The 14,376-nt window shown below is 36.4% G+C and overlaps 1 protein-coding gene across 3 annotated transcripts in view; it reads left to right on the top strand.

The window, feature by feature from the left end:
- Nucleotides 1–14,376, top strand: part of LOC129743935 (neural-cadherin) — an 833,438-nt gene that overhangs the window by 215,486 nt on the left and 603,576 nt on the right. For 2 of the 3 annotated variants that reach the window (XM_055736178.1, XM_055736177.1), the window contains exons 8-9: nt 8–199; nt 11,189–11,379. In XM_055736178.1, coding sequence (XP_055592153.1) covers nt 8–199; nt 11,189–11,379 — 383 coding nt within the window. Of the gene's footprint in view, nt 1–7; nt 200–9,413; nt 9,605–11,188; nt 11,380–14,376 lie in introns of all 3 variants that reach the window. The other variant, XM_055736179.1, reaches the window with a different exon arrangement.

Here is a 14,376-nt window from a genome sequence, read left to right as displayed (position 1 = left end):
ATTCTAGAAATACGTCGAAAACGTCAAGCAAGATGCCAGCATCGGGACCAACATCCTACGCGTATCCGCTTCAGATGAGGACGCCGACAACAATGGTGCCATCGTGTACACTCTCAGTGCCCCGCACAGCCCCAACGATCTGGAATACTTCGAAATACAGCCGGAATCGGGCTGGATCGTGCTGAAGAAACCCCTTGACGTAAGTGTTTGCTTGTTCCAATTTTTGCCATCCCTTATTTATCTCAAGCTTTCGTTTTGCTTTAACTTTAAAACTAACCACACTCATGGATTGATAAGTTTACACGTAACCTTTTTATTGAAAAACATTACGAATTTAATGAGAAATGAAATGGTTGTATCATTTGTTATTATTATTATTCCTAGGATTTTACAACATTCGTTCACCTTCTTTCTCAAAGGGTATCATTTGAATAGCTTTAGATGAGACTTCAACAGATTCAAATATGGCTGCCGCAGACAAAATATTAAAAAGAATTTAATCATTTCGAATAGCAGAAAATGTCCAAAAGTTTTACAATAATCGTTTTCGGAATCGATTGAATGTTTTGGTTTCAGTTTTTTATTTAATCAATTCTTTTCAGTTCCATATATTGGGTTTCAAAACTGCACCGTTTTGTATGAAAATGTATTATTTTCGTGTATTTAGTTTTAATTTCAAAATATCGTATTGTCACCTGAGAGATTGCTTTTGAAAAAAAGAGGCGAGCATTTTGTTTGGAACATTGCGAGGTTCTGAGAAGAACATGCCTTTGCTAATGACAGATTGCTACAGCGCCATCTTTGGTGCAACACTGTAAACTTCGCACAGTAACAGAAACAGAATGGTCGCTTCATGTGAAGCACAATTTTCAGCTACCGAAGAGTATGGCCTTTAGTTTGCACCTCGACCTCTCTTTTTCCGGCTACAAATCGTGACGAAACTGCCAAACCGGACACGAAGGTCGAAACGCTTTTTTACATCTTTTATAGCACATAAATTTCACTTTATTCCACTTTTCAGTTGCTATGTGAATATTTCTGCCAGGAACGGAAATCTCCTGTTGTGTCGCCGATCGATTTTTGTCTGTATGTGTGTGGACGTGATCATGTGGAACTGTGTGTTTGTGTGTATGCCTGCAACCACGTGGCCAAAAGCTTCTTTAAATGGAAGGTTGGCCGTCTGAGCGAACCATCTTTTACGACTAGGAAGAAACCGTTCACCTTTGCACCGATCGTGATTATTGATGCACAACTCAATTGCACCTTTCTCATCTAACAGTAACAGAAAACCTTTCTCTATTGCACTTTTATAACAGCGTATTTTTAAGCACCGTCGAAAGATTAGTTTCTTCAGTTTGCTGCACCGTATTTTAGCGTTGGTCAAAATCGTATGCTACTTGTAACAAACTTTTAAAAAAATACTACGTCCATTGTTTTCTCTCCTCATTTATGAATTGGAATCCAAAACGAATGGATCCCCATGTTCTTCGGCACTTATTAACAACTTTTGTTTTCTGTCAAAACAGTTTTGAATTTTTGTTTCGCTTGGAAATGCTGAAGCCTCAAATTTTGCTGAAACGAGTTCAATTGGTTAACGCTTCAGCATTTCCAGCAACATTTTGGGCGTTCCAAAATAAATAATTTTTGATATTTTGGTAGAGGCGCCATATTTTTGACAGTATTTTTGATGGAATCGTTAATTCGTGCTCGGTAATTCTAGGTTTACAACTTACAGCTTCTGAGAGGAACCAACTAGTACCTCATTATTCATCGGTTTTTTTCTGTACAATTTTGTATAAACAACGTTTTTGTAACTTAATAGATAATAATAAAAAAAAACAAGTGACATTTTCATCACATGTTGAAATGGGGCGTAAGGCGAGATACGAATTTTGTAAGAAAAAAAACAAAGGCGAACACCAGAATTTTTGAGATTCGTCACCAATCCAAAACACACTTGAAGGCGGTTTTTGTACACCAAAATTTTTTCCAACCACATTTTGTTTGTTCAATTTTTTGATGATTTTTTTTAAGAAATTGAATTCATTAAATCTTTAGTTAAGCTCACATTTCCTAACAAGAAACCCTCTCCCTTGGCAAAATTATCCCTACTAAGCATTTAAGAAAAACTATTTCCTCGAAACAAAAAAAAATCAATACTCACACTCAACCTGTGAACCAATTTTGTAGTTGAAGACTTTTCAGTTCACCTTCTTCTTACCAAATCAAAAGATTTCTTCCGTTGGAATGCTATCCTTTAATTTATCCTTTCCTGCATGTTTGATATAAAAAAAAAACAACAACCGCAGATAATTTTCAATATTTGAGTTTGCTTGCCTACAGTAATAAAAAAAAAAAACCGTCCTGCCATGAGACATGGGAGGTGCCGTCAAAAGCCTTCCATTTCTCTTTCACTAAAGCAGGTCAACGCGAATTAGTTGTTAAGGTTTAGTTTTTAAAATTTTTTGTTCACAATTTTAACTGCACCAATTTTTCAGTTAATTAAATTATTTCAAATCGGTTTTTCTTTCTTTAATTTCTTGGCATTGACGAAAAAAATACAAACACGCTCTACCGAACGTGTTTGTGTCAACTACCGAAATCGTTCCACTACAACCGATTTTAAAACTCCCTAAGGGATGCTTTCCTGTAAGTAGTTGAGGACTTGAGAACGAAAAAAAAAAATTAAACATTCTATGTTCTTCCGTTAACAGTAACTAAAACGAATAACCAACCAACCCGCGTTAATGTTCAGTATCGCTATGTGTTAATATCTGCAAATACGAAGCGTGATTGATCTGTAATCTGTGTCATCATTTCATGCGTAACAAACCTTCCTCCTTTTGGGAGGTACTTTTGACCAAAGTGACATACTTATCATCTGTGGTAGCCAATCAATGAAAGTTAGACATCTAATTTTACTGAAATACCTATCTTATGATTTGTTCATCTCTTTATTAGTTTTAAGATTAATTTAGTTTATTGTTTTAAAAAAGGTAATCATGAGCATTTACAGATAACCCAAATAAAGACAAATAATATCGAAGATGAAATAAAAATCACAAATGAGCTTGTTAATATAAGTTGTTTAAATTTTTAAGTATAAAATCATTGCTTGAGAAGCGTGATCTACACTTCCGTTTCATTCGAGGTAAGATTGGTTCTAAAGACAGCCAAGTAGAAATTTGAGGACTACACGTTAGGTTCATGTGGATTCCTGAGAGACCCATTTTTCTCTGGCAAGATACTAGAGAGCTCAGTTATTCTAGCGATTGCTAGCGCTGAATATCTCATACGCTTGTGTCTCACACTTGGCTCTCATATGGTCTCAGTGCTCGCTTTCACGATGAGTGGTTCGCTGGTAGTGCACCAGAATGTGAACGGTGCCACACTCTGAAAATATTCAGTGTTGCTTGTGCTCTCAGCAATACTATTGTGAATTTTTACAGGTCGTGCTTCCCGATGTAAAAAAATATATGGAAGCGAAAACAATTATCAGCTGGTGACAGATTTTCGGACAGTGCAACACTATCGAGTGTCGAAAACGAATACGGTGTAAGATGCCATATTCTCCCTATTCTCAAAGGCTTTGTTTAATGTTTGTTTTTGAAATATTTTTTTATTGTGGCATGCAGGGTCACATCGCATAACGTTCACAAAAATCAGGCAAAATCTTTCTTATTTCCAAAAGTCAGGATAATAAAATGGTTTATCAGGTTGTTAGGCTGAGCCTCAAAAAATCAGCCAAATCCTGAAAAATCATGCACATTGGCATCTCTGGATGCATGGCATGGGCAAAACCAGGCTCATTGCTTATTTTGTTTTATTACCGATGGCCATGGCTTTAAAGCTAAGGTTGCCAGATTGCCCGGTTTTATCCGGGTTTGCCCGGATATTTAATACTAAATTTGAGAACAGTCCGACCCGGCCCAGTTGCCCGGATTTCACTGAAAAATGCTCGGATTCTGCCCGGATTTATTCACTTTTTTAGGCAAATTAAACAAAAAAAAACAACAACAAACACCTCCAAAACAAAATTTTTTGAGCAATTTTTATTAAACTTATCACGAAAGGTTTTTTGGAAGCCTAAAATACGGTTCCAAATCTCTCCATAAGTTTTGATGGAAAAAAAATGTTTTCAATTTTTGAGTTTTGAGAAAATTTGCCCGGATATTGCCCGGATTTATGGTCGTCAATTTGAAATCAAATGCCCGGATTTTTCCAGGTTTTTATACTTAAATTGCCCGGTTTGTCCGGCCTGGATACATGCTGAAAAAATTCTGGCAACCTTACCTTAAACCCAGCTTCCATTCGGTTGCGATTCAGGGTTCTCTTGAGACTAACTCATTTTTTTCTAGGGTTTTATGCCCAATGGGTTTGTTCATTCCAAAGACTAACTCATTTTTGACTTTATCGATCTCCTAAATACTTGAGAGCAGTGATGGTAAATTTCGCCCGTCACGCTTGACCCGACTAGTTTTGTTTCATCAAACGACCGGTACCTTTCTCAATTGACGGAGCCTCACTACTCGCATGACGGATAAAGCACGACAACAATCAACATTTCTCCGTCATGCGACTGGCGAAGTTCCTACACATGGTCAAATTTCTCCTGAGAGTGACTGGCACAGCTCTTCACACTTCGATCGGCTGCTGACGGCAGGTACAACTAATTGAACGACTTGCTGGCAGAGAGCAACAATAGCAATAAAAAACTGAAAACGAGCTTGCTGGCAGGAGCAACAATAATAATAAATGCTTTTCTTGTTCGTCTTCGGCTTGCTGGCAGGAGCAACAATAATAATAAATGCGTTTCTTTTTCGTCATCGGTCGTTTGAATGCGATTGCTTGACTAGGTTATTATTTTAGCTTCAAATGACTGGGGAATGAATGACTGGCAAACGAAGTGACTGGTCGTTAAGGAACAGTCAATTGAGTTTGACGGACCAAGAGGCTTCACAGTCACAGCTTCACGCCTCATGACGATGACTTTTGCCAAGCCTGCTTGAGAGTAAAGTTAATCTAGCGATTGCTATCGTTGATGTTCAGAGCTCGTCTCTCATATGGTGAGAGATCAAAGATCGTAAATTTCAAGATGCCATAGTCCATGCATTCGTTTAAAATAAATAAGTTTAAAAAAAAAAACTTATAAAAAAAACTTATAAAACGTGATTGAATGATTCTTAGGTTTTATAGGAAAATAAATTACCCGATGCACACCTGATTTCACAAAAAAAAAACAAAACAATCACCAATTTAATTTATGTATGTTGATTATCCATCGTGAGTGCATGGATTCACCGCAGTTTCTGCCTGAGTATGTGCTACATGCATTCTTGAGATTATTAAGTTAAAAAAATCGCGTACACTATACTCAACCCCATGGCTTCGTATGAAATGTTATAGATTGAATGTATTGCGTGAGATTATGATGAGAAAATTTTAAATGCACATATTTGTAAAACAAATTTTCTTTTTAAAAAAGAAAGAGTCTAAATTATTGCTACAGTCTTTGAATTAAAGTACTTTTTACGAGGAAATTTCAACTGCGGGAGTACAAAATTAAAATAATTAACCGGACGGCTTGTAAATTTACTAACTCAAAAGAAGCCAAAGCTATGGTAGCCAAAATGTATGGAAAACTAGTGTAACTCACCGAAAAACGGCGTTAATTTCGAAGTTCATTCATTAATATGTGATAGAACAAATTTATATTAGAAATATTTCAGAACATGATTATTTTACCGGGCGTGATCTACATTTCCAGTTCTGGTCAAGCAATAAAATTCCAAACTTATTCCAGATTTGGTGATTACATTTATAGCATAATTATTTACTTGTATGACTAATTCAAAGTCTTCCAAATCCCAGAAAGTAGGTCACGGAGAAGTTTTCGATAGAAAAATAATTTCACTTCAATATTAGGTAATGAAATTTGATATTGATGGTTCACAGCCGAAGACAAGTACTTTTTAGAAAAATTTCAAATAATTCCTGTGGCATCTTAGAATATGCTATCTTGGCTCTCTCACCATGAGAGCCAAGAATAAGAGCCAAAATAAACTAACGTACATAGCAATCGCTAGCACTACCGACTTTCCTAGTACTAACTAGCAATCAACCCAAGGCAGGCCGATAGCCATCGGTGATGGTGCAACATAATGAGTATTTAAGCCGGGTTTAGCTCATGGCATGCCAAATAAAATATTATGAATGATAAATAAAGACCGAATTGTCTTTGAGAAATCGGAAATGTGGCGTCTTAGAAAATGCTATCTTTGCTCTCTCACCATGATAATACTAAATCAAACTAGCGATGCTTAACAATCACTAGCACAACTGACTTTCCTAGCATCTGCCTTGCTATCAGGTCAGTTGTGACCAGATAGGGAAGAATGCCACGATGTGGTAAATTCCTGGCAAAAAAAAAAAGTTGTGACCAGAGATGCCAATGTGCCTGATTTTTCAGGCATTGCCTGATTTTTCGAGGCTCTGCATGGCAACCTGATAAGCCATTGATTTTCCCTGAAATATGCCTGATTTTGCCTGATTTTTGTGAATGTGATGAAAACAGGGTAGTAAAGAACTGGATTAGGTACCATTACTGAAGTTAAATAGTGAAAATGTGGCTGAATCAATGCAATGGGAAGATTCCCTTTATTTGTTATTTGAAAAAGGTAATTGAAGGGAATCTTTCTATTACTTTGATTAAGTAGAATTATTCAACCAAGTAGGCTCACAACACATAATGAAGTGAAAATGTGGAGTGATGACAAAAAAAAGGTCATCACTTTGAGCGAAATTTCCGTTACTTACGTAGCCTGATTTTGCCTGATTTTTATTTCACCAGTTCCCTGATTTTTGAAAAAAAATGTTGACAACCCTAGTTGTGCCACCTGTACAGGGATGAATCCTCCTACTGGATGGAAATCTTAGAAAAAAAAATTGCAACCAGTTAAGATGAATGACTTCTTGAAGTTAAAATCCATCTAAATAAAAAAAAATTGCAAATCAAAAATAGTCATAGCCTTAAGCATAGATCTTCTAAAATCAGGATGCATAAATTATTCCGATGTGGTTTTGATGAAATTTTGAACTATTTGTCGAATACCACTCATTATAGTTTGGACACCTTGTGCGCTGACCTCAGCGACCATTTTGTTCCACCATCTCTTCTTCTCTGTTGCATCCCGAGTCGACCTACCATTCTTCTTCATCTTCTGCTTGACAATTACCCAATATTTTTCGATAGGGCGGAATTGAGGGCAGTTGGATAGGTTGGACAAAATCTACGCCGTTGTCCCGATATCACACTCAATACGCACATTTTGCACAAGATTTTAAGCCTCCAAGACCTTTCCTTCCGAAGTTATCGCTATTTCAAGTTTTATTTTTCCTTAATTTTGGAACCTTCTAGGGGCGAGTGGATTCATAAACAGAAAAAAAAATTTTAAAGCTTGATTCACACAGGTACTTTAAATTAAGACAGATATATGTAACTTGTCTTCACGTGTCCGTTTTCTAGCATATTTCTCATATATTGGTTGAACCCTTAGATTTTAATAAAGAACAAGAGATTTATTGTAACCATTTAAATTAAACAATGTTTCAAATGCACATAATAAACAATTTTTAACTGAAATCATTAAATAGCGAAATGCATTGAAATTTTACCAGCTTTTCAAATAAAATATTTTAAAAAAATTAACATAACACTTTTTCATTAAAATTAATAAAAAGCTCATAAAATTATTTAAAAGTACCACCTGTATCACTAAATGTTTTCCATAAAATACCATTTTATAGCACTTAATGTTGGAACTTTCATCTCAGAACATCCAAAAAGATAATTCATTCCTATAAAAGATATGACGGAAATAATGACAATAAATCCATATTGTTTCGTTAAAAACTAAGAATCAAACAAATTCATGCCAACCGTACTAAAAAACCGAGCGTGTCGAGACAAGTTATTTGTGTCTTTCTGGCTTCAAGATAAAGTATTTTGTTTATGGATCCATTTCCCCATTTTAAACCAGAAAAGGTCGCCAAATTAAGGAAAAATAAACTTGAAATTTAGATAATTTCGGAAGAAAAGGTCGTAGAGACTTAAGATCTAGTGTAAAATGTGCGTATTGGGTGTCGCAACAAATGTTATGAACATTATATTCATGTTACTTCATAACTAACAATAGTTATGTATGAAAAATAAATTTTCTGTTTGTTTTAAACTAAAAATTTAATAACTCTGCACTGCACAGAGATAGAGCTCTCATTATTTCTGAATGTTTCATATTTTGATAACATCCACAAACTTTGCTGAGCGAATTCTGTATCTGTAATACCAAGCATAAAAGTTATTGTTTTTATTTTTATCGCAGTAGGTTGTGACAAATTTTTGATACTTTTGATACGCTATGAAGAGCAGTCTTACAGGCAAAAATGTTTCGAAGCCATGTAATGGCTGGAATAAAAGAAAAATGTACTAGGAAAAAAGTTTCACTTCAGGTTAATTTAGAGCACTGTGTAGTAGTGCTTAAAATCACATTAGTAAAAAAAATCCGAATAATAGAAAGGAAATCTGTCGATGTAAAATGAAAATAAAAACAGAAAATGCTCATGATTACCTTTCATTTCAGTTTCCGTTGAATCCCGTAGATTAGTTACGATTATTTTCTCCCGTTTTCCAGTAGAACCGCCATGCAACTTTCCAACACACTGCACACATCGCAAATGCACAACATGCGCACCGGTCTCCCATCCCTGTTGATTTTACCATAAAACATTTCTCATGATGATGATGCTATAATTATAGAATAGAGAACATAGAAACATCGAATTGGCAATCATCCGAACCCGATTGCGAGCACAGGTGCTGCACTCTAGCGTTCGCTAGAATGAATGCAACTGCTCGAATCGTGCCTCCACTGTTTCATCGATTCATCTTCATTTTTCCGTTGTTTTTCTGACAAAAAATAAATATTTCGTTCGTTAGCACTTATATTTTAGGTTACACATCCTTGTTTTAGTTAGTATGATTGTTTTGTAAATAAAATTATTTTTTATTTAATCAGCTTAGTTGACATTATTAACGTTATTATTTAAGACCGATTAGAAGTATTAATTCATGTCTCAACAAAGGATTTAATTTATTTCTCTTATTTGTTTCTTTTCATAAACCAATTTTACGTTTTGATTGATCGATTTGAACACCGCCACACGAAAAACAATCCAATACACCTACAACAACAAAAACTGAACACTCGCTTATCAAATTCGATGATTCTCTCTCATGCACAAAATCGTGCACTTTTCGAAAATCAAAATTCACACTTTGAAAAATTAAAAAAAAAATGAATATTAAATAACACCTACCCACGATAAAAAAAATACGCCAAAAAAACCCAAAACAGCGAGAACGGTACCGCCTGAAGGTGTACGCGTCGGACCGTGGCGATCCGCCGTCCACCGCAGACGTCGACGTCGAACTCGACGTGGTCGATCGGAATAATAAGCCACCGATCTGGGATCGCACGATCTACGGCCCCATTCACATTAAAGAAAATGTCACTGTCGGTACGGTCGTTACATCGGTCAAAGCAAGGTTGGTATGAGTTTGAGATTAAGGAAAGGATAGGTGCCGAAAGTTTTTTTACGGTGCTTTTCGAGCGATCGAACTCGAACAATTACTCGAAACTGCTCGATTCCACTCGATTAAGAGTGGGGACGATGATTTCGAGAGTGTGTCTAGGCTAGAATTTCTCTACAAACGCTTGGCGTGCTGAGGTGGAGTCATTCGATTCCATTTCATGGGAATATAACGCTTGCTAACACAATTTTTGATTCGTTGAAATACGTCGAACCAAGTCGTTTTAATAAATTTATATTTAGATATTACTAAGTAGAGGTACTTTATTATTTCTATCATTCTATTTCAACTCAAAACGAAAGTTCTGAAATATCATTGAGTCTGAAAGCTGTAAAATTTGAGCATACAGAACCATCACTAAGAACAGATATTTTAAATATTTGAAATGAAAATCTGTCCAACCACTTTTGGTGGAATTTTTTTCTGAATATATCTATTGTTTTGGAAAGGAAATGTCAGGTTTAGTTTTAGAATAATATTAGTGCTTTGTGAAATGTGTTTCATTCTTAAGTGTCTCTTGAGTATCTAATGTTAAATTTTATTCCTTATCGCTCGGCGTAATTTAACTCCTAAATTATTAAAGCCCATTACCAAAAAGAATCGACGAAACCTCAACACGCTTTCGTTAGATTAAAAAAAAAATCTGTATCACCAAACAGAACCATTAGAGCCTGGGCGTACCGAAGAACATTTCTTCAACTCGATTTTTGATGGAGAAGTTTTCTACGGCCACCGGCTTCGGGGTTGAACAAGTAATGTTTTTTATACCAATCAGCTAACTACGCTTTTAAATATAACTAACTAACGCTAGTGAATTGCTAGCGTAAGCCAGCCAGCTCCACGTGCTCCAGACTAACCGCTATTTTCCCTTCCCTCCGAACATCGTGAAACGTCTTGTCGAGACCAATAAACTGCCAAAATATGAAAGGACCAACAACGCCACATCGATCAACAAATTTTTGCAAACGATTGATACTACTTTTCCGCCATTTGTTGTTTTTTTTTACTGTTTCCTCAATTGATTGCCATCTCATTACTCTACTATTTCTGAATGAAGATACTGAAGTCGAAGTTCAAATAACTGTTTTTTTTTTATTTCCGTAATTGAAATTCATCAACTTTTTTGATCATCGAATGTGTTTGTTTTTTGCTCTACTTTTTTCCTCCCCGTCGAAAAAATGCTTACACACTGACACAATTGACGATGAATGATAAATGAAAAACCAAAAATAAAAAAACGCAATCGCATAACGCGTGAAAAAAAACCGGCCGGTGCCTTGGCGGCGCGCCTCTGCAACTCCCTCAAATTGACCGGATCCCGGATGCCGCGCGGTTGAACGCAATTTTTGTGACGCGTCGGGCTGATTTTTGTGACCGCCGCCGGCCAAATGTGGATTGAAACGGAATGGGCCCGCCTCTCGACAACACCCCCTTTGGCTTGTAATTAAAACAACCTCCCTGCCGCCCCCCGTTCCTGGATTTCCAATTTCCATTGCACTTTTCTGACCCGCCCACGCACCGCCCACCAACCCACAACAGCGCGAAACGTACAAGCTGGAGGCGATGGCCCAGGACAAAGGCTACCCGCCACTGTCCCGTACGGTCGAGGTGCAGATCGACGTCGTCGATCGGGCCAACAACCCGCCGGTCTGGGACAACACAGTTTATGGTCCGATATACGTGAAGGAAAATATGCCGGTCGGTGGAAAAGTCGTTTCCATTAAAGCCAGGTCTGTTTGCTTTTTTGAAACTCAAAAAAACCAAAAAAAAAAAAAAACGTTTCAAACCAAATTTTTTTTTAAAAAAAAAAGGGCAGATTAAGGGCAATTTTTTTTCCATTATTTTATGGTTCAGTTCGAAATTTTGGTTCAGTTTTTTGTTGAAAACACCATTTGTCGTTCGTATGTGATCTTTTTTTTACATTTTCTTGTAGGCTCAACCGAACAAAAAAAAAAAAAACTGGAAACGGGCTCCAACAAACTGTGATAACGCATTTTTGGCAGTTTGTTGCCCCGCAGTTGTGAATTTTGTTCTTTTTTTGTCCCGCCCAACTTACAACAGGATGTTTTCCTTGCTTTCATTTTTTTTTCAACCAGCTTTCTTTCCCCGGTTAGGTTCGCTTTTCTCACCGTGTTGGTCGGTCGTCAGAAGCCCATAGACTCCATGGAATCCATTTTGCATGTTTTTATTTTCTTTGAAGGAAAAGTTTGTTCTACGTACGCAGTCAAAAATTGCTTTATTCTTTGTTCTGGTCCCTTCACCGAAAACGACAGAAAAAATCGTGTCCTTCCCGCTATTTTGGGTGAACTCCTTCCCGGAGTAATTTAGCGAAAAGTAAATGTTTTTTTTTCTCTCGGTTCAACTGAAACCTTAAACATCAAGCTTGTCAATTTATTCAGTAGAACTTTGGACAACATACGATGTCTGTACAACTGCGTTGAAAACATTCCAAAAAAAAAATTTTTTTTATTGATGCATCATCCAAAGGATGTCTCTCTCCTTTTTTCATTCGAAGATGTTCGTTTTTTTAGTTGATTTTGTCAAAATTAGATTAGTCAATGATAAGATTATCAAAAAAAAAAAAAACGTTTTTATTGCAACGATGTAAGTACTCGTTTTTTTTTCAAATAAATTCGGCAGTATATTTTTTTAAAACAAGAATTTTCTATGGAATTCTATGGAATTTTCAGTTATACGGTCAAAAAAACTCGCTACACCAACGAGAATATGCGTCAAATCAGTAATAATGTTGTTTTTTGGATTCCTAACCGTAAAAACTGTTCTATTAGGCAACTGTTGATGAGTAAAACGGACAGACTTCATTGCTGATTTGGCATTGCGTAGATCAATATTTTAACCTTATCTTCATGTTGATTCAATCGTGCATTGATTTTGAGTGTAGTATATGGAAGATGGGAAGATTGAGGATCAGTAAATAGAGGTATTTATTGACCCGGGAATTAAGTAATCAATTGTAATATATTTCGTTCAAAATCCACCATGTAGTTGCAAAATTGTGTTCCATCTTAAAATTTCTAAACATTCATTTGTTCACATAGCTCACTTTATTTAGAAGTCAACCCAAGTAACATTTAAAGTTTTATAGTATGCTACTAGACTAAGTTTAGGTTTCATAAGAGGCTTAAAGAGTCTTACAAAACAATCGGTGTTACTTGGGGCTCCATATATTCTCCATATATGGGATCAGAAGAAAGTCCTATAAGGTGTCAACAACGAATGAACAGTATAAATACATTTGAGAGGAAAATTTAAATTTTAATTTCAATTAAATACAAAACTTCATTCCAGTCAGTCATAGGCTGGTGAACGAATTCTCGGTCGAAGAATGCTTATTAGCTTCAGACTAATTTGTGATGATTTTGGCCACTTTTTCCAGTCTAATTGATATTTAAAATTGCATGCAATCCTGGGTTGTGTTCCGGTTTCACAAGAATTTCTGAGTTTTACTCAACGGACGAATATTTTTAATTACGCCAAATAGATCGTGTGACGGATGATAACAAGCGGAAGTTCACATCGCGTCACTTGAATACATTCACGAGTTTTTTTTCGGATAGCTGTATTATGCTGGATATTTTCCAAAGAAAACATTACAAAACTAATTGTAAGCAACAGTCAGCTTTTTGTGAGACAAACATTCAAATCAATAAGGTGAAAGCCTGCATCGTGCCAAATAGGCAACATTTATAGACCATTTTACTGACTGAAGTCTGTATCACGTCAGAATTTATCAGAACTCTAAGAAATTAGGCGGAAATCTGCATCGCACCAGACAGGGAACATTCAATGAATATTTTCTCTGGCGGAAGTCTACATCGTGTCAGACGTTCTTAGGTCTCAAATGATTTTAACGGAAGTCTGCATCACGCCAAGACAAGTCACATTCAAAGAACGTTATTAATGACGGAAGTCTGCATCGCGTCAGATTTTCTCAAGTGTCAAATGAATTTGGAGGAAGTCTGTATTTGGCCTAACAGAGAAATTACAAAGAATATTTTCACTGACGGAAGTCTGCAATGTGACAGATTTTCTGAAGACTCAAATAAATAAGGCGGAAGCCTGCATCGTACCAAATAGGGAAAATTCATTGACCATTTTGCTGACTGAATTCTGCATCACGTGAGGATTTATCAGAACTCAAAGAAATTAGGCGGAAGTCTGTATTGCGCCAGACACGGAACATTCAAAAAATATTTTCTCTGGAGGAAGTCTACATCGTGTCAGACGTTCTTAGGTCTCAAATGATTTTAACGGAAGTCTGCATCACGCCAAGCCAAGTCACATTCAAAAATCGTTTTTACTGACGGAAGTTTGCATCGCGTCAGATTTTCTCAAGTGTCAAATGAATTAGGAGTAAGCCTGTTTTTGGCCCAACAGAGAACTTCCAAAGAATATTTTCACTGACGGAAGTCTGCAATGAGACAGATTTTCTGAGGACTCAAGTGAATTAGGCGGAAGCCTGCATCGTTCCAAATAGAGGACATCCACTGACCATTTTACTGACTGAAGTCTGCATCAAGTGAGGATTTGTCAGAACTTAAAGAAATAAGCCTGAAGTCTGCATCGCGCCAGACAGGAAACATTCAAAAAATATTTTTTTCTGGTGGAAGTCTACATCGTAACAGAACAAGTCACATCCAAATAACGTTTTGACTGACGGAACTCTGCATCGCACCAGATTATAACAAGTGTCAAATTAATTATCG

The sequence above is a fragment of the Uranotaenia lowii genome, chromosome 2, assembly GCF_029784155.1.
Source record: "Uranotaenia lowii strain MFRU-FL chromosome 2, ASM2978415v1, whole genome shotgun sequence".
NCBI lineage: Eukaryota > Metazoa > Arthropoda > Insecta > Diptera > Culicidae > Uranotaenia > Uranotaenia lowii.
This window is presented reverse-complemented; position numbering and strand designations above follow the sequence as displayed.